Raw genomic sequence first — 22425 nt, forward strand, 5'->3', positions numbered from 1 at the left:
TCTTGTGCATGGATTTTTACTTACTTGTCTTATCTTTACAGTGACATTGTTTCCAGCAGCAGGGAACGCAAAAAGTACTGCACGCGGCAGTAAAAGCTGGGCGAGCTTTGGTTGGACATCTCCAACTTCTTGTTCCGGTCAGTTGTATGTGCTACACGTCCCACTAGTAGTATTGACAATTAAACTGGATCCCTCTTCCACATCTCTTACAGCTGCCTGACGGAGGGACGCCTTAAGGTCCTTCAACATCCTAATGCTTTGCTGAATTACTGCTCTGCCTATGACTGTACCTGGAGAAGGTACATCTCCTGAGCCTACTTAACTCCAAAAGATACAGGGGCAGTGGGAATCTTTCATCCTGGTCTTTGTAAAGAAGCGAGGTCTCACTTAGACTGAAGTTTGTCTCTGCTGCTTACCGACAACCCTCTCTGGGCAGGGGACTTCCACACAACCTGTCTCTCCCAGGATGGCTCCTGACTGCAAGCTAAGGCTTCTTTCTAATTATACTATAACTGGATCCTGCAGAGAAAAACAGAAATTCTCGCTGCTCCTCTTACCGCAGTTGCTGATTTGTTCCATGACTAACATTTTGTTTAACCAGCACGTCTCAGATTTATTTAAATGAGTGATCTTAAAAGGCTAAAGGCAAAGGAGACCCCGTATCTTCCCTCTGGTGTTTTTTGATTTTCTTTTAAGCTACAGATAGTTCACAGTGGCTGTTCGTTTGAATTCTTTGTATTTCTTCAGGAAATTAACACACAAGAGTCTTTCTTTTCTTCCTTGCTTTAGGGAAAAAAAAAAACCAAACGTATTGTATAGGGGTTTTGTATGTCAACATGACAATAAATACCCTCCAGAAGACATAAACTGGTTTGTAATTTCTTTTTCTGGAAACTAATCTCATTAATTTCCGTAGAACTGTTCACAAGAGAGAGCTTACCGCAGTTATTGCACAGACATGCATAAGCAGAGAAGAGACAGACTGAAAAAGTGTCACAAACAATTTCCTTTTTCAAAACTAGAAAAACAAACCAAGGGCCTCTGTGCACATTGTGCAATCCTCATCGTCTCTTTTTTCCTGGGCCAGCATCATTAATTTGAGGATAAAGCCCATGTGTAAAAATCCTGCATTTTTCTCCCTCCTTATACAACCCAGAATGCAATGGGAAAAGGTCTTCAGAATTAATGTATTATTTCACAAGCATTCAATAAAACAACTTGTGAACCTTCTTTTAATTAAAGAACTTTAAAGCTGCTTAATTAAACAACTTCCTTTTAATTAGAGTAGGTGGCTTCTTCCCCTGTTCCAAAGTGACACACAGCAGAAAGGCTGAATGATTGCTGCTGCAGCAGCATCTTTGTTTCCCTTCCAGACGCAACGGGCACATCAGCAACCTGCCGGACACCCCCAGGGCACCGAGGGTGGGCAGCGGGGTGGCCCCCACAGCGCCCCACAGCTCTGCCCATCACTTACTTATCAGCTGAATTCCGAAATCTGGTGAAGATGGGGAGGTGGATGCCAAGGGTGTCTGACTGCAGCTGGCTCAGGCCACAACCCAGGAGAGCACTGAAAGTGATGTTGTATAATTGAGAGCACTCTTTTGGTAAATTATTCATAAATCAGCCAGGGTTTAAAGGCAGGGGAGGACAGAGCCTTAGTCGGCATGCAGCAGCAAAGCTAGCTTGGTTTCAACAGATTTAAACATGGAAAATGTTGAACGTGTCTTTTAAATATGCAAAGTCCCGTTGATATAAAGCAGAAGGCTACTAAAGACTTTCAGATTCTTGACTGAAAGACTTAAATGTCTCTTTTGCAAGGAGTGTTGCGATGATAGACCATGAAATGCCCTTTGAAGAGCTGCATGTTAATGTCTGCCCAAGTGCGGTGACAACATCAGACTACAGCCCGTTGTTTCAATCATCTGTTCCCAGGTTAATGACCACGGCAGCCAGAACAGTCACACTTCTAACAGAAGATGTGTAACGATTTAAACTATTACAGCGTGTTCCCAGGCAGCACTTCAAACTGCATTTAAATGGGAAGGGGGAAATCCAAACCCTTAGTGAAATGAAAAATCTATTCACGGTATAATCTTGGAAGACTTTTCTACAAGACTTAAATTAGGACACTTAGCGAATCTCTTGGAGGCTTTTAGCTACTTACGTGTGTTTATGTTTAATAAAAATGGTGGAGGGTTCCAGCGAAATTAAATTAAACTAGCCCTTAATTCCTATGTTTTGAAAAGGCATCATGTTAATACTGTGCTGACTTTCTTCATGGAAATGTGATTCAATTCTTTGGCTCACACATCTCTGTTACCAACCCAACACAAAAGAAAAAAAAAAAAAAAAATCACAGCTGCAGTCTCTGAGCTCCCGGAGACAAATGTCTGAAAGCGAAGAAAACAAAAGAAACCTAAAGGGAGAGTTAAACCTTGGTAATCATTGTCTGGAAGGTTTGTGGCTGCTTCTGACTAACCATGCACTCCTATTTTTGAATATCTGAGTCATCCCTGAGGCTGCTGCACCTCTGTGCAAATAAATAAATAAATATAAACCCACGGAGTAATAGAAAATATGCAAGGGTGGTGGGGACGAGGATAGGTTTGGTCAGGGTGGTGAAGAGGAAGGGAACAAGCCTCAGGGATGAATACTTTCCAAAACCAAAAGGGATCAGAAATAAAACAGTAAACCAGCCAACAAATGATCTATATGATATTAGCAGAGACCAGTTTTACCATCCCTACTCAAGATACAGTTTAATAATGGTAATAAAGTGCAGTAGGATTCTCCTCTAAACAGTGAATAAAGAAATTCTGTCACTTACCAAAACAGAAAAGCCCAAAATCTGGTCTGCAGTTACTAAGTTTGGCTGTATTGCAAAATAGTAAATTTTAAGAACCGCTCTGACCTACAGAGCAGGACTGGGCAATCCTCCTCTCCCCTTCTCACAAGGCCCTGGACCACCACAGGATGATGGGGATTCTCTGACTTTGTATAGAGCAAGCGGGGGGAATAAAAACATTATCCTTCAAAAAGACTATAAAGTCTACTTTTCCCTTCCTAGAATCATAGTACTGCACTACTGCATGAACAACAAGCAGCTCCAGCCTGACTTGCCATCGTCTGCAGGGCGTGCAAAGCAGAGCCTGGTTTGCCCCATCCCTGGAAGTGTTCAAGGCCAGGCTGGATGAGGCTTTGAGCAGCCTGGTCTAGTGGGAGGTGACCCTGCCCATGGCAGGGGGTTGGAATTAGGTGATCTTTAAAGTCCCTCCAACCCCAACCATTCTGTGATTCTGTGGTCACCCTTAGCTGACGCCAGCGGCTGCCGTGTTTGCAAGCTGGAAACAGGAACCCCCAGGTCCTGGCTGTCCATCACTGGCCACCTCGCACAGCCACTTACAGCATTTCTGCAGGTGGCTGTAAAATTTTCACCCCTTTCGTGCGCAGCCCCTTGAGACTGGCTTTGGTTTTATACAGACTTTGCATAGGTAAAAGCGGTTACATGAGATGCAAAGCAGCCGGCAGGCCATAGCTGCAGGACAGGTTGCTTTTCAGAAACAAAACTGTCTGCAGTTGTCCAGATAACTGCTTGCTGAGCCTCGCAAGGAATCATATTAGGGAACCAAACTTGTATTTAAAACACACAGCAAAAAACCTTTTGTCTTCACTGCATGGCATGAATAGTTGTGCTAATGCAAAGGAGGGGACAAGCACAGGTGCAAAGAGCTCCCAATGCAGGGTATTTTTTAAGCCAGTGCTGCCACCAAGACAGACATTGCAAACCCATCCCCTCAGCCTGTTAGCTTTAACTTTTGTCTGCCATTTCTTACCCCAAATGGATCATGGGACCTTCTGGCCCGCAGAAGAGCCCAGAGGCTACAGCCAGCACGCACGAGACAAACGTCCCTAAAAAGGTCTTGATGTTAAAAAGATGTCGAATAGAAGTGCCGTTCAAATACCCGATGATTTCTGGCAAGCCAGACGGTGAACCTGCTGGGCAAATGAACTGCAAAGGAAATAAAGAGGGGGAAAAAAAAAAAAAAGGAGAAAGAGTCAACAATCGTCAGATGTTGTGTTAGATGTGTCTATGGACAAAGTTTTTAAGTCCAGCCCTCACCTTGCTCTGTTCATGAACAAACTTTCCCAGAATTAACAGATGACTTAAGACACAGATATAACTTCTGTCAACACACAAAAATTCAAGCTCCCAATAGCATATTGGGGGTAATGAGAGAAGAAAAGGACTGATGAGGGTCCCTGCCCCATCCCCCCAGTGCCTGAAGCCCACCAGCCTCTTGCCTTTGCACCGGCTGTCTCTGCAGGGCAGGGTGTGAGTGGGAACCTGCATCATTTGTCCAGGCAGTTCAGACTTTAGACAGCTTAAAACTGGTCAGTTATCACCCATGTAACAGCAAACTCCCTTTTCCTACTCTTGCTGGATTTTGGGCTAAGTTCAGGAAAACATTCACTTTTTCTCTCACCTAGGCTGTTAATTGCCTGTCTGTAATTGAATTGAACACAGCAGGACAGTAAATGACAGAAAGGCTCCATGTTTTAGCCTTGCTGTCTCGTAAAAGTACTGATCTGGGCTACAAGCGAGACCCCCACAGCACAGCTAAAAGATCAATCTAAACCCAACAGTAACTTTTATATGGACTGATACTCTTTGGCTTAGGCCCCTTCCAAACACCAAATTTTCACAAGTTACACCAGCTGCCACTTGTATTTATTTTACAAACACCACATGCTAAGTGTAAATTACATCGCCACCACGACTGATTTCACCCCAGACACTTTTATACAAGTTATGGGTGGCGGAATCCAGCTTTAGGCCGAAGGCCAAGAAAGACCTCTCCAATTGGGTTGTGTAATAGACAGGGTTTTTTAAATAAAATACTGAATTAACCAGTGTCTGGAAGAGCAAGAGATTTGGTTTATCACAGCGTTATAGGCTTGTTGCGTAGGAGATGTAACACTTACCAGCACTGAGCCTGAAGAGAGAACCACCATGGCCAGCCCAAACCCAAGCGCACACAGCCAGGTCATGTGGATGTTCCCGTCCTGTCCGGTCAACAAATAAAGATTACTACATTGGCACCTGTAGACCCAGGTCCTGCTTTTCAATGATCTTTTGTCCCACAGATTTCTGCAGGCGCAAGGCGTACCATAGGGAAAAACCAAAACAAGCAGCGCAGGCTCAGTCCTCGGAAGGACAGGAGTGAGCAAGGGTGAGGTGAATGATGACTTTCAGAGTCAAGTCATGTCTTTTTTCCAGGACTTCCTGCCCATCTCTAAAAACACTATAAAGGATACATTGTCACCCATCAAGGCCCTTTTCAGGTCAGAAGCAGGGTCAAAGGACCCTAAGGACATGCACAAGAAAACACTAAATGGTGTCTTCGGGAGACATTTTGCCTGAAAGGAGGCTTCAAAGTCTTACATCAGTAATTACCTTTATGAATTTGCAGCTATTATTAGTGGACAGAACATATGTGGAGCAAGCTCTTTCCTGCTTTATTTTAACCAAAAGGACATCTCTCATACTTGGCCTTCTCACCTTTAAAAACCATGTTTCAGTCTCCCTGGGTTTTCGGTTTGTTTGTTTGTGCTTGGGCTGACCACAGCCATGCCGTCTCCAGAACTCCTCAAGCTCCCACACACTTTGCCGCCTTCCGCAGCACTCAGCTGTGATTCATCGTGTGAGCAGGTCAAACGCATCCCTTGCATTTCTGAGGTCACGGCGTTTCAGCCGGCCAGAACAGCCTTCCCGGCAGCACATCCCATCACAGCTTTTCTAAGTGCCTCGTGCAGCGCAGCCAAACGGCAAAGGAAAGGGCACAAAAATGAGTTTTGCTCATCCGCAGCTGAAGGAGGCATTTAGATGCGAAGGTCTTCCAGGGCAGGAATTACGTGCTTGAACTGATGTCAGAGCCTTACCTCCTGTCCCTCTGTATTAGGTTAATACAATAGGACAAATTTTATAATGCAACAGGACCAACAGCGTGTGTAACAAGTCATGATGCCCTGGAGCCAAACTGTGGTTTCTTTCTATATATTCTTTATTTATACTTTAGTGTGTGTATATATACACATGCATGTATATGCATACAAATGCATATATACATGTATGCATGTGTATTAATCCACTGTTTATATATTTTATAAACATACACGTAGTTTGTATATAAGAAACCTCAGGGAAATAATATTCCAAGAGAATTATATATGCTTTCCTCATGGAAAACCTAAACTTTTTAGTTTCTTGGATATTCCCTCTGACATATTCAGCCTCCATCTGTTCCACAGAATAAGTCTTCCCTTGCAGTTCTGTGAAGTGACTGAGATCTGTCCTTCAGCATTTGGCAGCATTATTCCATTATCTTGATTTCACAGGATAGTGGAGGATATATCCAAGTATCCTGGAGATCCCAGAACTGGACACAGTACTTCAGACGTGCCCTCACCAGTGCTGAATAGAGGGTAAGGACCACCTCCTGTGATCTGCAAGCAACACTCCTCCCAGTGCAGCCCAGGAGGCTGTTGGCTGAGGGCAACATAATCATCTGGCCTACCAAGCACTGTTTCCTTCCAGTTTTGCTTTTGTCTGCAAGTTTGCTGAGGGTGCACTCTGTCCCACCACCCAGGTCATTGGTGAAGATATCCAACAGTGTTTGGCTGCAGTATTGACCCCTAAGGTACACCATGGTGACCAACCTCCAGCTGGACTTTGTACCACTGATCATAATGCTTTGAGTGCAGCACTTCTGGCAGTTCTAAATCCATCTCACTGTTCACTTATCTAACCCATACATTATCAGTTTGCCTATGAGGATGTTATGGGAGACAGTGATGAAAGCCTTGCTGAAGCCAAGATAAACAACATCTACTGCTCCAATCATCTCATTGTAGAAGGCCGTTATCCACTGTAAATCCGTGCTGACTACGCCTAATCATCTTCTTGTCCTTCATACAGTTAGAAATGGTTTCCAGGATTATTTGCTGTACCACCTTCACAGGGGTTAAGATGAGGTTGACTGGCCAGTAGTTCCCTGGATCCTTCTTCTTGTCCTTCTTGAAGATAGGAGTGACACTGGCTTTCTCCAGTCCTCAGGAACCTCTCCTCAATTGTCATGACCTTTCAAAGATACTTGAGGCTGGCCTCACAATGACATCAACCAGCTCCCTCAGAGAAGGCATCGAATACCTTGGCCCTTTTTAAGTCCTTTGTCACCAAGTCCCCTACCCAGTTCAATAACAAGCCCATGTTTTCCCTAGTCTTGGTTTTGCTGATGATGTACCTGTAGACACCTCCTTCCTTTCTTGTTGCCATTCAACATCCCTTATCAGATTCAACTCCAGGGGCACTTTAGCTTTCCTAATCCCATCCCTGCACACTCAGACAGTGTCTCTATATTCCTCCTAGGTCACCTGTCCCTGCTTCCACCTCTTGTGCGCTTCCTTTTTATGTTTCAGTTTTGTGAAGAGCTTCCTGCCACCTTTTACTTGATACACTGCTCATTGGAATGGAGTGTTCTTCACCGTGGAGGAGATAATCCCTGCAAACCAACCAGCCCTCTTGGATGCCTATTCTTTCCAGGATGGTTTCCTCTGAGATTCTTCCCAGCAGATGCCTGAACAGACTAAAGTGCTCTCCTCAAGTCCAGAATTATGATCCTCGTTTTTGCCTTTTTCCACCTTATCTCAGGATTCTGCACACCACCATCTCATGGTCAACTGCTGCCCCCAACCTTCACATCCCTGACCAGTCTTTCCTTGTCTGTAAGCAGGAGGTCCAGCAGAGCATGTCCCCTCATTGGCTTCTCGATCATCTATCAGGAAGGTGTTATCAATGCACTCCAGAGTCCTTGTGGATTGCTTGTGCCCTGCTGTGTTGTTCTTCCAGCAGATACTGGGGTCGTTGGCTAAAGACCCCTATGAGGACCTGGGCCAGTGACCATGAGACTTCTTCCAATTGTCTGAAGACAGCCTTGTCTAATTCTTCCTGAGCTGGCTGACTATAGCAAACACACACAACCACATCACACATGTTGGTGTGCCCTCTAACCCTGATCTGCAGGCTCTCTCAGCTGACTCATCTGCCCCAAGGCAGAGCTCCATCCATTCCCACTGCTTTTGCACAAAAAAGAGCAACTGCCCCTCCTAGCCATCCCAGTCTGTCCTTCCTAAAGAGCCTGCATCCAGCCACTCCAGTGCTCCAGCAGTGTCAGCTACCCCACCATATCTGTGCAGACAAGGAGCTCATCTGCCATGCTCCAGCCAAGAGGTCCCAGGCACTGCCTGCAGCCCCAAACCTGCAGAGCTGCACTATCCCTTGGGACGTTCCTCTGGGTTTTGGCCTCTGCTGAGTCACAAGTAATGTCTCCCCTGGGTGATGGGGACCATCTCCAGCAGCTCCTCACCACCGTTGCTGAGCACAAAAGCACTGTCAGTCCAGACCCTTGCCCCTTCTGCACAATTTCTGCATCTGCTGGCTGCATGCCATGCTTGATGGTTGTACAGGCTCCCCCCAGCAACAGCTGACAGGATACCTGACCCTCCCTGGACAGGATTCAGCAGGAACAAAAGCTCAAAGGCCCTTTCTCACAAGCAGCTCTTCAGTATTCATACCAACTACCATAGGTTCTACAAACCAGGTGAAAATTTTACCACCTGGTTCTCTCTACGGGTGAGAAAAATAAGCAGTCCGGGCCAGATGCCTTAACATTTACATTGGTTTTAGCCATTCAGTGATTTTACCACCACCATCCCAATTATCACAGAGATAATGATAGTCATCAAGGAAAAATTAATCACTCCACTGCATTCTATTACAGCATTAGCAAAAGATAGCTGCCCCAGACATAGAAAGAAACAACATATCTGCCACCAGGTCCACAGTCACTAAGTGCCTTAAGAGAAACCTAATCCCTTCCCTTGGACATCAACAATACCTAAAGCAGCACGTGCCCCTTATGTACAAGGAGGAAGAGGAAAGCCACAATATTTTAAAGACCGCCTCCATCGATCTCATCACAAGAACACCATCAGATATTATATTGTACCTATAGGCTAAATTGTAGCAAAGGACACCAAAGCATGCCTACACCAAGCACCGCAGGAGATCTGATGTCCACACACACCTAGACAGGCAGCACCTCCAGTCAGTTAAAACTTGTGGATTTTCTAATAAACAAACACAGAAGAGGTCACTCTGACTTTCTCTTGCTCACCTGCAGGTAATTTTCCACCAGGTCCCATTTCAATTTGATGAGAGAGTCAATTATCTGATGAATAAAAAAACCCAGCATCCCAACAGCTGTTCCGATTAGCCCCATCAGCAGCCATCGATCCCACTCTTTTCTAGAAACAGGAAAACACAGTTACCTCTCAGCCTACAGGACAGGACTATTTGCCATGCTTCCTCTCACAAACAGCCAAGTTCCATTTTTAAAGCATTTTGCTTATTAACTGTGGCTGCATGAGCAAGAGGATGCTTTTGCCAATATCCCTCTAAAAAGTGTTCAACCAACGAAACTCTACCTTCAGGTGAAAGCCATTGCGATTTGGGAAAGCAACACGGTTCGTTTTGGTTTTTTAATATATAAGTAGCAGTGCAATCTGCTTTCAGATGCTGACTGCTTGATGCCATCTCAGAATTCAATTATGTGACGCAGTAATTAACCATTCAGTACAGCACTCAGAACTCACGTCAAAGTAATTCCTATTTTCTTGTACTGCAACTAATGCACTGAGCACCTATCATGTAAACGTGCAAACCTTTACATCTAGTTTCTGTCTTTCCTAAACTTATACTTCTAAGAATAATTGAGCACCAATTACAATTTCTGATTTATTTCTTGTATCTTCTAGGACTAGAGCACCCCTACTGAGAGTCAAACACCACTTTTCCTGCAGATTACACTAAGAGGCAGTGAATTTCACAAAAAGTCTCAGTAAGAGAACATTTCCTCAAACCTCTGCAAAATCTCTTCCTTTTAAGCTGCATACATTGAGCAGTTAATAACACTTTTTTTTTTTTGCATATTCAATAATTTTGCAAGAGCAAAGGCATAAGCACTTTCAAAAAATGCTTCTTCATCAAAGTTGCTTGCCATTTGGCCCCCTTCTACATTCTATTAAAGTATTTTCCCATCCACAGAAACAATAAATAAAGTTTTCTTAATTCCTTCTGCTATCAGGCATCTCCCTGGATTGTCCAAATTACCCATCGTTTAGAGGCAACTTAACGGTATTTAAGGCAAATTTACCTGTATGTTTTCTCTTGTAGCCACTTCTTATAAACTTTACTGTGTGAAGGCAAATAATCCAAACTCTCATGGGCTATCGGGTGTTCTCTCTCCTCCTCCTTGCAGCGATAATATGCTGAAGTGCTCCTGCTGATGCTGCGCTGCCTCCTACAATCCTGAGAATGAATCAAATCAGGCCCGTGATCTTCTCCCATCAACATCTCCTCTTCACCATTTTCCATGTGCGTCCTATGAGAAAAAAGCGATGACATTACAGCAGCCTCCAAGAATCTTTGGGATGCCGACAAAAGCGATGTGAGCCCAAGACCAGACTCCTTGAGACTGAAAGAGAGGAGAGTGGGAAACTGCATGAGGATGGAGCAGTTTTGGGGCAGAGATTGGCTGGCTTGTGTTTGGCCACACATAGACCCAGCACAGTCGAAGCAACAAAAACTTGTCTGAGCCAGAGCTCTCTGGTGAAAAAGTCACTCCAAGAACAGACCGACCACCGTAGCAAGATTATCGCCCCGGCTCCTTGCTGACTGCTCAGAGGACAAGGATGTTGAAGCCGTAGGGGCTTTGTCTGTTTTAAAGAGAAGATCACTTGCCGTGCTTTGTTCCGTCCAGAGATCTTGATCCACTAATCTAATCACACAATTTGATTAAATAAAACAAAATCTAGGTTGCAGTGACATTCATTTAAACCCCAAATTCTCAGTATCATATAGGCACCCTTAAAAAACCCTTATTCTCCAACACAATTTCCTTTGAATTTACATGTCAAATTTCTTTTTAGATAGATAAAAAAAAAACAAACTCACTACGGCTTGCATACTTTACCCAAGGTAGTTTGCAAGTTGGCAATTCAATCAAAGTACAAAAAGATTGTCAAATATTTACTGTAAAGAAAAATTGGTAACATGCTGTGTGCTTGCCACCTCCAAGGTGTGTTTTTGGTTACGGAAGACAGAGCAGAGAAAGATTTCTGCTGCTCTCCACTTACCGGCATGTGGACCAATTTGGAAAGGTCTCATCTCAAATAACGAGGAAACAGAAATCGCTCCTGGTTGTCGGTCAGTGGGTACTAAGTGGCAAGAGAGAAAAAAAGATCTTTATATGAGCCACGTGCAAATTATCTGGAACCAAGCCTTTTGGAACCTCTGGTTTTTGCAATGCTGAAAGTTTCTGTGTGGTCCACTGCTCACACTTCTCAAACGTAACGAAACACATCGTCGAGGCAATACTGCCCGGGGCAGGGGAGCACCTCCAGATCAGGATGTAGCAATGGCCTAAGTCCAGTTTCTTATACCATGACTCTGGTTTTTTTGCCAGCTCAATCAGGCATTTCGTTCTAGAGATTTCAAAAGCACTATGCAAATTCCAGACCTGATAACTCCGGCTTAAGAAAGAGGAGAAAGGGTTAAAGAAGAGAAGAAAAGCGGTCTAGGTGGAAACCAAAGACTTTACAAAAGAATTGCTGCTGGAAACTGTGCAAATGGCTACGAGTAACAGTAAATGCATTAGAAAAGTTAATGTTCCTGTCCTTACAGATGTAGGGAAAGAAATTGACCTTTGCCAGCAATACATCCGTAGAGAAGTTATCTGACAACAAACACACATTGTGTGATCAATTAAATCTCTCCAGTCAAAGGTGAACTGAGGAGGAATAGCCAGGTTCTGACTCTGACAGGTCCGATTTTGACCTTTTCTTAGTGAAAAGGTGCTAAGTGCTTTAGTAAACACAGCAGCTCAGACCTTAGTTTAGGGTTTAAGCACGAAAGTTTTTTGAGATTAGACTGCTAATTTGTGCTTGTACAAAAGTGGGGTTTAACTAGTCCTATTCCAAGTTTAAAGCAGATCAAAGGAAAGCAGGGGCCAGATGAGAAAAGCAGACACCTGAGCAGAGCTCCTGGCTGGACCCCGCCACCGTTTCCTTCAGGGATGCCCAATCTGGCTACTGTGAGGTCTCCATTTAGCCCATTTCTTTATTTCTGGAACATGGGAATTTATGATTTCATTTTCTAGTTGCGTTAGATCAAACTTGTATACATTAATAGAAATGGGTATTACAGAGATGGCAGCATAAACAGAAATCCAAAGTCCACTGAACAATACAGAAAAGGGGGGAGAAAAACCCACTCTGCAACTAAAACTACCTTTCTAGGGGAAAGGGATGAGGCCAAGTCACACTGCCCACAGACAACACAGATATCCCTCATTCCACGTCACGATGATTTGTTATGCAAACAGGACCGCTGTTTTTCCTCAAACAGGAATACCGTTGCCATCCGTAAGAGCACACCTGAGCATTTGCTGTTGCTGTCTCTCGTTGCCAGAAGACCAAAGCTGACAACTCCTCTTCCATCAGACACGGATCCAACCCAGTCTCTGCAGCAGCAGCTCAGCTGTACAGCAAATCCTCACTGGCACCCACTCACGCATTCAAATTTTAAAATCCAAAATGGAGTAAGAATGGTTTTTCAAACTTTGACCCCTAATTCTTTCTCCCCCCACGCCCTCCTCCCCCCGACTCCTGTATATTTAAGTTAAGCCCACCAGTACGCTCACTTATCTGAAATACATTCCAGATGCAGTGCACAAATGGCCAGGGTCCAAAAGCTAGAAGGCAAAAAGCAGAGATATTTGAGACTGCAGGGGGGCACAGCTGCACCCCAGGGATGCAGGAGTTGAGACAACTCTACAGAAGACAGAGAAGGCATTACAAAATACGTGCACACACAGCACATTCATTCATTATTTTTACAATAAAACCTGAAGACATTTTCCCTCCTTAACAGAAAAATAGTTATTTTCAGAATACTTAGGTGAAGAAGGCAAATACAGACTGGGGTTGTAAAAGCATTCTGTACCAGAAATCCCTCTGCTAGAAATGCATACTGCTTAATTGCCCCATCAGAATTTGACCCAAAACCTCTACATTTTGGCTGTCCCACACACGCACCTCTCAGTGCCAAAATGAGTTTTCATCTTTCTTATGCCAAGTATTTTGGAGGGCGTATTTACAGTCCTGTAAAGTCTGCATAAGGACAGTCCTGCTTTCTGCAATACGTTTTCATCTCCACACATCACACAAGGATCTCTCTGCTTATCCAAGTGCTTCCGTAACTCAAATTTTGCCATGGATAAAGGCAACCAGAGGCAATGATGAAAGAATACCTTCTCAATACTGGAAGATGAAATTCCCCCCACTCCAAGGAGAGCAGAGAATCCAGGCTGTGACCAGTTCCCAGGTCTTCCACTCATTTCTGACTTAGATACCTGCTTCTGCAAGGCCTGCTACCTTACTTGTAGGTGTTCTTACCTCAGAGGGATCACAGCCTAATTGGGAACCGCTGCTTTGGAGAGAAGAAGGGAAAGGACCAGTCCATATTCAGCATTCATCACCACAGAAAGCTAGTGGCAACACACTTCTTTGAGTAAATGCTTTAAGGATCCAAGTTATAAATTGAATTTTACTTAGTTGGGGGAGGGTTACGAAATATCAAAGTGAGGAAAAAGCTTGCTTTCAAGCTGCCAAGACCCTACTTGGGAGCCACAGAGCTCCTTGTTCCACTCCAAAGCAGCTTCCATGCAGACCGCGGGACTCCTGGCACAAGGGCGAGGGCAGAGTAAGGAGGGTGGGCAGACACCAGCGCGGCATTCTCCTCCTCGCTGAGCATCAGCAGGCTGAGCTAGGCTGCCTCCAGCCAGCACCTGGAAAGTAGCTCCCTTGAAATGAGAAAGATCAGCAAAGGATGAGACCACTGCTACTGGGACACCTGGATGACAGGTGAGGCGCGGTGAACAGAACTGCAGCTGCCACACGATTATGACTAGCTGGCCATTCCAACACGAAGTTTTTGAGCTACCCCATCTAACTCCTCTCCCAAACAACTGGGGAGAACAAGCAACACAATTTTATTTGCCTAAATGTTTTGTTAGCGTGAGAGTATGGGCGTGAATGCACACGCCCATGTTCTTTATCCTTTAGAAGACCAGGGTGGAATAATCCCAACCAATACAGTGCAAATAACAAAATAAGTATCGCTAAATTACAAGCCACAGCAAATAAGAACCACCCACCAAACAGCATTAGCGATACGGCATGAGTTTAATAACAAAACATCTTGCCGCTCGTCTTTAAATAGTACAGACATAAATCAGATTCCAGCTATTACACACAGAAGCACCTAGAACAGAACTCTAATTCTTGCTATAGTTGTGCGAAACTACTCCTACCTGGGCACAAATTACCGGTCACCCTTATATCTAGATGGCTGTGCAATTTAATTTCAGCTATGTAGTAGCAGGCATGTAAAAACCAAGCAAACACTCAGTTGGCACCCCAGTTTTACATAGAGAACAGCCTATTTTTCAAATGGTGTCAGGAGTCGTATATACTTAAATTATATTAATTCCTTCCCTCTCCACTGCCCCCTTTGTCTTCAGCTACGGACTTGCTAGCGCAGTGTATGCGATCTGTGCATCTGTCAAGTAAGGCAGTGCACCGCTTTTATTGGCTTCTGTTTTGATACTAATTATCATACAGATATTACAAAATCATAAAACGCAAAAACACAGTAAAGCATTAGAGACTGAGAGTTAACGTTGTTACACTGAATGAACGACGCAACAATTTCAAACAAATCGGAAGGTAAAGCTGAAGAGTATTTGAAATTCTAAAAGAAATAGTTACTCCAAGGAACACCAGCAGTTCAGAATATTAATTTTTTTTAACAGATTGAGAGCATGGCAATAGAATGAAGAGCTTCCAAAGCAGTACTCTGTTCACAGCATCCCACCCTGAAGATCAAAACCATTACGCTACTAAGTGAGGTGACACTCAAAGATTTTAAATAATGAGCGTTTAATGTGCAATCTCAATGACAGCTCAAGGAAGCAAATAATTATCATAGTGGTTGAATAATGACATAAAAACATTGCTAAGTAGAAACATCATGGCCATAAATGTTCATTTCATGTTATTTCAGTACTTTGACATTACAGCATTTAAGGAATGAAAGTATAGGACTAACTTAGCGTAAGAATTTGCTATAAATGCAATGACTCATACAGTTGATGCTGACTAAGGACACAGATGTTTCAAACATGTTCTGATAAAGCTGTAACACATCTAATATATTGTTACAGGTTAGTAGTACCATACGAGATTGTACATTTAACCTGTGAATCTTCATACAGGGGAAAAAAACAACGTACATACAATAGGAAAAGGTTCCAGAGAACACAAACCAAGGTGACTATGACCGTCTCCACAAACCCTGAAACCATGACGATGTGGCAAGGAATTATTTCAGAGATTTCTCAGAGGCAGATGGTCCCATAGTTCAAAATGCAACACACCGCCCAGAGATGAGAAATAAGGCTCTCTCCTGAAACTCCGCTCCAGCAAACAACAAACAGCGGAAGAAACTGTCAGCCAGAAAAGGCAGGAGTCAGCGTTGCTGGCACTTCGCCTGGTGCCATGACAAAAGCAAAGAGCTTTTAGTGTAGACTTGCCTCATTAATACTATTGACTCTATTACCTACAGGCATGCATTTAAACTTAAAGCTGCCCATCACCAACCACTGAGATTAACCTGGGAACTGAAGAGCCAGCCCCAGCATCAATCACGCGCTTCCGTGCTTTTGGTTTACGCAGCTCCTCATGGTGGGAAGTTTTGCATATGAAAACCTAAACGAAATGGAGTCATCTCACCCTGCTGTACTTCACCATAATCTTTTACAATTTTAAATGCAGGAATATTCCATCTCACAGAAGGGAAAGGGATGAACAGAACAGTGCTAAGTCCTGTCAGGCTGAATTTAGAGAGTTCCAAGTGCTACTTCATCTCCCAAAGTCATTCTGCGAGGCTCAACCCTCGCTCCCATATTAACCCAATTTTCATGACGCTGATAAATTCACAGCTCTTGTTTGAGCTGCTCTCATCCTAATTGTAACAGCTTTTATTCCTGTGACAACTGGGAAAAAAACCAGCCAATTTTTCATGCTCTATTGTCAAGTCGGTAACAGATGTGTTTACCAGGTTTCTTCTTGACAATTTTTAATCAGTTGAAATTGCAGAGGGAAATCAAACCCCCACTCCTTTTCTCATTCCTACATGCTTAAAAAAAAACAACAATAAAAATTCAAAATTAAAACAGCCAATGTGTTAGATCAGTATACCTACACATCTATAACAATCACCAGGGTGCAGAGTGGAAAAAAGCACAAAGCAGCTAATAAAAACCTTCCCTGTTTATGTCTGCATGGACATTCCTTCAGTACTTCTGAGTTAACAAATATACAATATATTCTTTTAAACCCAAAACGCATAGTTTATACATTATAAAACCACGTTTACGTTTTATCCATAGTGCATATATTAAAAGCAGAAGGTTGGGATGCTTCCATTAAGAGATGGTGGAGAGTCCTAAGTCAGTACAGAAAACATGCGTTACATCAAGAGATCCCAAGCACTGGTTATTTGTGCTTAATCTCAACATCATCCATTAAGTTATCCATTTAAATAGTTTGGCACTAGTATAAATAATAAAAGGCTTTTTATATTTATCACTATTTTAAAATGGTAAAGACTGAAAAAATTCACGGAACTCTGAGTACAGGAATGCTACTTGAGAGCTGATATATGACACGTATTTTATAGAATGGAATTAACTACACATTCATCTACGACTGTTTACCAATTGAGCTGAAGGTATACATCCATTTAGTAAACAATAACAACAAAAACCAAACACAACCAAAAAAACCCACCCAACAAAAACTCCCACATTAACATTCAGGTAATGTAGAAATCTGGTATTATAAGCATTGAATAGGGTACTTCATTCCTATGGAAGTTGAGATCAGCTAGTAAAATGTGTTTCTTTGTATTTTCTTAAAGCAGCATAAGTAAGTTATTTTTATACTTCCAGCACTACAGGCCGTCCATCCTTCATATCATTTTAGCACATGATCAGTTGGGTCTTCAACAGCAGAGGTATAACACACTGTTTCAGGGAATAACGCAATCACCAGAACAGGTAAAAGAAGAAAACCCTCTCCCACAACCGTTTCATTATGTAGAGTTTACACAGATGCATTAAAGAAAAGCAAAATGCAAAACGAAAAAAGAAAGCTTTAAAACTTGTTAAATTGTTATTAAAGACCTCAGGCATTCATCATGGTCCTCCAATAGCTCCCCACCTCAGAAATCTTTCTAGGCTTCATAAAAGAGTTCTGAACACATTATTTGGAAAAATTTATGACAAACATTTTTGTCCCACTGCTTCACTTCTATCTAGAATTTTACTTGCACAAAAGACAGACCAACAGTAGTTTCAAGTCACTTTTTTCTATTATAGTAACACATTCAGACTTGCTTAATAACAGTCTCCAGGAGCTGAGACCAGCCACAGCAGGGGCAATCTGGCTGTGTTTTCAAAAACTAGAGGTCAGAATAAAAACAAGTATAGTCAAAAGATCCTGCCTCTGTCATAGGATGACTACCAGGTGGCCTGCTGATAGCGTAAGAGAAGTGTAATAAATATTCTTAGGCCCTGAATTATCGTCCCAGAAGCTAATAATCAGGAAATACATTTCAACAAACTCACCATCTAAGTAACCATGTAGAACACAAATACTTGTCCAAATTACAGTTTATTATCATTATAGTTGATCAACCGTCATAGGATGCACTAAAATTTTCCCTTAGGTGTCCCCTATACAATAACAAACATTTAGGAGGAATGTGCACTATGCATGTATTTCATCGTGGCTGAGGGATTCATTCCTGACTGTGTCTTGCTGGGCGTCAAGTATTCTCGACTCGCTTTCAGGAAGAGCAGCGCAATCAAGGCAGTTGGTAGGTGCACACCTTGCAACGTTTTACGTACTTTATTACCAATGAGTAAGGCACATTGTTTGTAACGCGGATATTTCCATAGGCTTGCTCATTATACCTTAAGTTTTATGAAGCATGAATCATACCATCTTTGGTTATTGGCTTTTTTCCCTTTGCTTCACAGTAAACCTATCCCTCCCTCAAACAACCAAAACACAAGAACTTTGGCAATGCTTCAGAGCACAAAGCCAGTTTCAATCACGGTTGATGACCACCACCATGACATGAATTTTCAAATGCAATTCGAAAAAAAACTTTATATTTAGAACTTTCGCACTTTGCCCCTCACACAACTGGCTTAAAATGGTGCTCTGCTTTGCAAGATGTACAAATATAGTTTTGAGAAGAAAAAAACCACACATTTGCTAACAGCAGCAAATTCAAATCTTGCCAAAAGAACACCCCACAAAATAAATGCTTCTAAGAGGAAAGTTAAAATTCTGGCATCTAAGTGGGTTACCTAGAAGAAACCACAAGAACACGAGGAAACAAATTACTAAGTAAACACCGATCAGACACAGATACCTGTAAAACAACATAACCTTTCTGGAGGAGAGTAAGCAGCAGTGCTTCAAAAATCTTCTTCAGGTAATAAAGAGTTTCAAGGAGGTTCTCAACTTGATGCAGTAGTCAAAGACATTCCAAAATCTCATAAATAATTACACTTAAGACTTGTTCCAGTGTGAGCAAAATGGAAAACCAACACACTTAAAATCACTGCAGGAGTATTTTTACAGTCATCCTTTATATTACATGCCCTGGTGTCAGAGATCAAGTGAACTCCCTCCGCCACTCTTTTTTTCTTCTGCAAAATGTACCTGTTCACAGATGGACATGCAGATTTTCACAGATGCAAATGGCTAAAGTACAGACACGGAGGAATAACTGTTGCGGGATCAACTTGCACCACATACAACCAAGCAACCAACCAGCCTTTTTTCACGCCCTGTGAATAAGTCAGTCTCTTAAATTATATACCAACCATATAACAAGTCCACGAGTACTTCTCATTCTCTCAATAGTTTATGCTGAAATTTTCCCAAAAATTCACATCTCAGAACTGCAGAGTTCCATTTTTTTAATTGATTAAATATAGATTAGCAGTGTTAGTGTAAGAAAAAAGATTTAATGGCACGAAACTCATTCGATTAAACCAAGTAAGAAAATGTTGCAATGCACTTCAGCCAAACCATGACAAATGATACGTTATATAAATACAAGGTATCTGGCAGCTACAAATACACCAATTCTGGAACTGTCCAATTTGTCTAAAAAGCATAAACTGACAAATGCTATTTAAACCTTTCCATTAAAAGAAAAGAATGCCTAGTTTATTGCTTTTTAAGATTCATTCTTTACATCAGAAATAGGCAAAGGCATATCAAAGAAAGTTACCTGGCTGTTGATGGCTTTTGATTATATTCACTTTTTCAAAAGAACCACTAAATAAAATTTTGAATGCAAGTAGCTGACTGGCTCCCGATGTTACATGTTCTCACCAAAATGAACGAAGGCTTGCATTTTCCAAGAGGGAAAAGTTGGTATAATTTCCAAAAGGATAGCATGAACTATTTTCTTGTGAGAAATCAGTAACAGAACCTAAACCAGTGTTCCCACCAGACAGAATACACTGGAAAAACAGACCAACGATTGCAGTAGAGGCAGAAGGCATTCTAGCTACAAAGACGGGGTTGTCACAACATATGATACATGGAATGCAGATGGAAATACAATGATCTGTACCGCAGGTGTAATTTTTATTAAAGCTTCCTGAAGTTTGTATTTTTTTGTGTTTCAGAAAAGGCAAAAGTGGAACAGACAAGAAAAAAAGGTAAGAAGCATAAAAGAGGCAAAGATGCAAGAAAGCAAGAATTAAGGCAGTAACTGCAAAAGCAAAGACAAAGGACTGAGAAGCAGGACAGACTTCAGCAGTGCGGTCTGAAAACTGCTCAGAGGTCAAGTAAGCAAAGTGAAAGTTATGCTCATTTCTCAAAAGAATCTGGAGGGGAGGTGAAGGGGAGGTGGGTAGGAAGGGTTTTTTGTTTTTATTTTGGGGTCAGTTTGGGGGGTTGGTGGTTGGTTGTTTTTTTTGTTTGGTTTTTTGTTTTTGATTTTGTTTGGTTTTTCTTTTTAAGTATATATACATACACACACAGTGCAAGCTTGTCAAAAGAAGTCCTACTACAGAGGACAGAACTTCCTCCCCTGCAACAAACGGAATACCTTGACCTCTCAAGTAAACTAAGCATACAAGTGGTAAGAATAAAAGGTGCGTGTAAAACCAGCAGCAATATTATGTTTGGCTTTCCACTACTTCTGCAAGTTACTGTACATATATTATATCACTATTATAGAAATGGCACAGCCTCAGACACTTTCCACATTTTATTTACATTTTAAGACTAACTTTAATCTCAATCACATATCCATACATTTCCTTTGTTTCACTAAACTTAAATGCATGGTTTATTAGAACAGAGACTGTAAACAAATATTTGCCATGTCCGATACATGTAACACACAGGAGCTGCATAACAGAAATTAATCCCCCCATTTTATAAATACAGGTATCAAAACAATCTTGAACATACTTTGTGACACTACTAGTAGTCGGCACCCACACCCTTGCAAAATTAAACAAGATGAGCAACGGTATTCACTGTACCTGCTACTTTAAAACAAATTTAACTGCAGCTCTTTTACTAAGCAAGATGGATAAAGCATGCCATTTATATTTTGCCTTCTCAAGAGATTATTTTCAGAAACATATATTATTCCACAGCAATCTGACACTTTCTGTCATGCTTTCATCTTGAAAAACCTGAATTCCAATTTTAGGCTATTTCAGGCTTATACTTAAATGACAGTGCCTCGATAAGAGAAAAAAAAATAATTGTGCTGCCTTTTTCTCCCATAGTGCCTGAAAACATATTGGGCATACATATATTATATATATTCTTACAAATGTCCAGGTCATGTATACCAGCTGAAATTCTTTTAATGTGTGGGTGTTTGCATTGTGAGATTTAATCAAGACATTAACATGAGTAGAAGGATGTTGTTTTAAGACAGAAGTTTGAGAATCAGCTAAAATTAATTGTTGTAAGTTTGTCCTTCTGGAGGTTGTGGAAGCTTCATATTTTCTTTGGACATCATTAGACGTCTTAGCTCTTGAAGTACAACTTTAATGCTATAAGAATTTTGCCATTTTGCTAACACTGGTATGCTCCGTGCGTCCACCTGGAAAAAGAAGAGAGAATTGTAAGTTATGATGAAATACAAAATCCCTACATAAATAACTGCTATTGGCCTAATTGTTCTAAGAAAGGGTCTAAGCATTCCCTGACACTTTCTCTGTGGCATAAGGTCCCAGTGTTCAGAAAATATTTTAAGAAAATCAATCATATACTTACACACAGATACATATTCTGCAATAAAAATCCATGCAGGTAGACCCTTCCATCTGTGCTGATACTAATATTAGTGAGAAGGAAAGGAGTCGGGGGGGAGAGGAGATCAGCAAACTGTTCACTGCAAAACCGGAGCTGTATTTTATAAAAAGCTATTAATTTGTTTCAAATTACACCCAAAAAAGAAAAAAAGTAATCACCTTCATTATGCCAATATATACACTTGGGTTTTCCTCAGTTCTTTAAAAGAACCTGCAGCAAAAGAGTCTGTAGAATACCTTTCTAAAGGAAAATTTCCCTTGTTTTTCCCTTGCTGCAAGTATCGTTAGAGATTTATTTCACATCACTATTACACGATGTTTCTAATACATGAAGAGTTACTAAGGATACTACTAAATAACTTGAAATATTGAAATAACTGATTCATAATGTCTGGACGTTTCTTAGTTCTTTGCATTCTTCTTACAGTAAGTCATCTTACGGAGCTGTGAAGATTACTGTACATCACTTACCAATTTGAATATGAACTGAAAGGAAAGGACATGGGACTTCTCCTATGCGTTTATAAAACCTGTGGGACAATTTACACAATTATATTATAACAGGGAGGTTTCCATAGGAAAGTCAGCAATTGAAAGTCAACTCGGGAATTGTTTTGGCAGCAGGTAAGTCCTGGCCACCCAGCCCCTGCAAGGAGGAACTTAATAAGACAGAGGGGCCTACAGCTGTGCAACTGCAAATCAGGCCCGTGGGCAAGAACAGGGCTATTGCACGATACTGAATTCCATTGGCAGAGTCGCACAGGCAGCTCAAATGGCCATAAGAGTGCTGGAAAACACTGCTTTATGATTTAGACAG

The 22425-nt window shown here is 41.9% G+C and overlaps 2 protein-coding genes across 7 annotated transcripts in view; both read right to left on the minus strand.

Moving 5' to 3' along the window:
- The window catches only part of LOC128906259 (chloride channel protein C-like), a 140404-nt gene extending 129266 nt beyond the window's left edge, over positions 1-11138 (minus strand). For both annotated transcript variants that reach the window (XM_054193279.1, XM_054193277.1), the window contains exons 1-5: positions 10272-11138; positions 9234-9363; positions 4984-5064; positions 3834-4009; positions 1475-1567 (exon numbers count right to left, since the gene is read on the minus strand). In XM_054193279.1, the coding sequence (XP_054049254.1) occupies positions 1475-1567; positions 3834-4009; positions 4984-5064; positions 9234-9363; positions 10272-10675 (884 nt within the window). In that variant the 5' untranslated portion in view covers positions 10676-11138. The remainder of the gene's footprint in view (positions 1-1474; positions 1568-3833; positions 4010-4983; positions 5065-9233; positions 9364-10271) is intronic.
- A 9391-nt stretch (positions 11139-20529) lies between these two features.
- Positions 20530-22425, minus strand: part of UBE2V2 (ubiquitin conjugating enzyme E2 V2) — a 29112-nt gene continuing 27216 nt past the window's right edge. For 4 of the 5 annotated variants that reach the window (XM_054191083.1, XM_054191080.1, XM_054191082.1 and 1 more), the window contains one exon: positions 20530-21397. In XM_054191083.1, coding sequence (XP_054047058.1) covers positions 21251-21397 — 147 coding nt within the window. In that variant the 3' untranslated portion in view covers positions 20530-21250. The remainder of the gene's footprint in view (positions 21398-22425) is intronic. The other variant, XM_054191084.1, reaches the window with a different exon arrangement.

Source organism: Rissa tridactyla, chromosome 2 (assembly GCF_028500815.1).
Source record: "Rissa tridactyla isolate bRisTri1 chromosome 2, bRisTri1.patW.cur.20221130, whole genome shotgun sequence".
NCBI classification, from domain to species: Eukaryota; Metazoa; Chordata; class Aves; order Charadriiformes; family Laridae; genus Rissa; species Rissa tridactyla.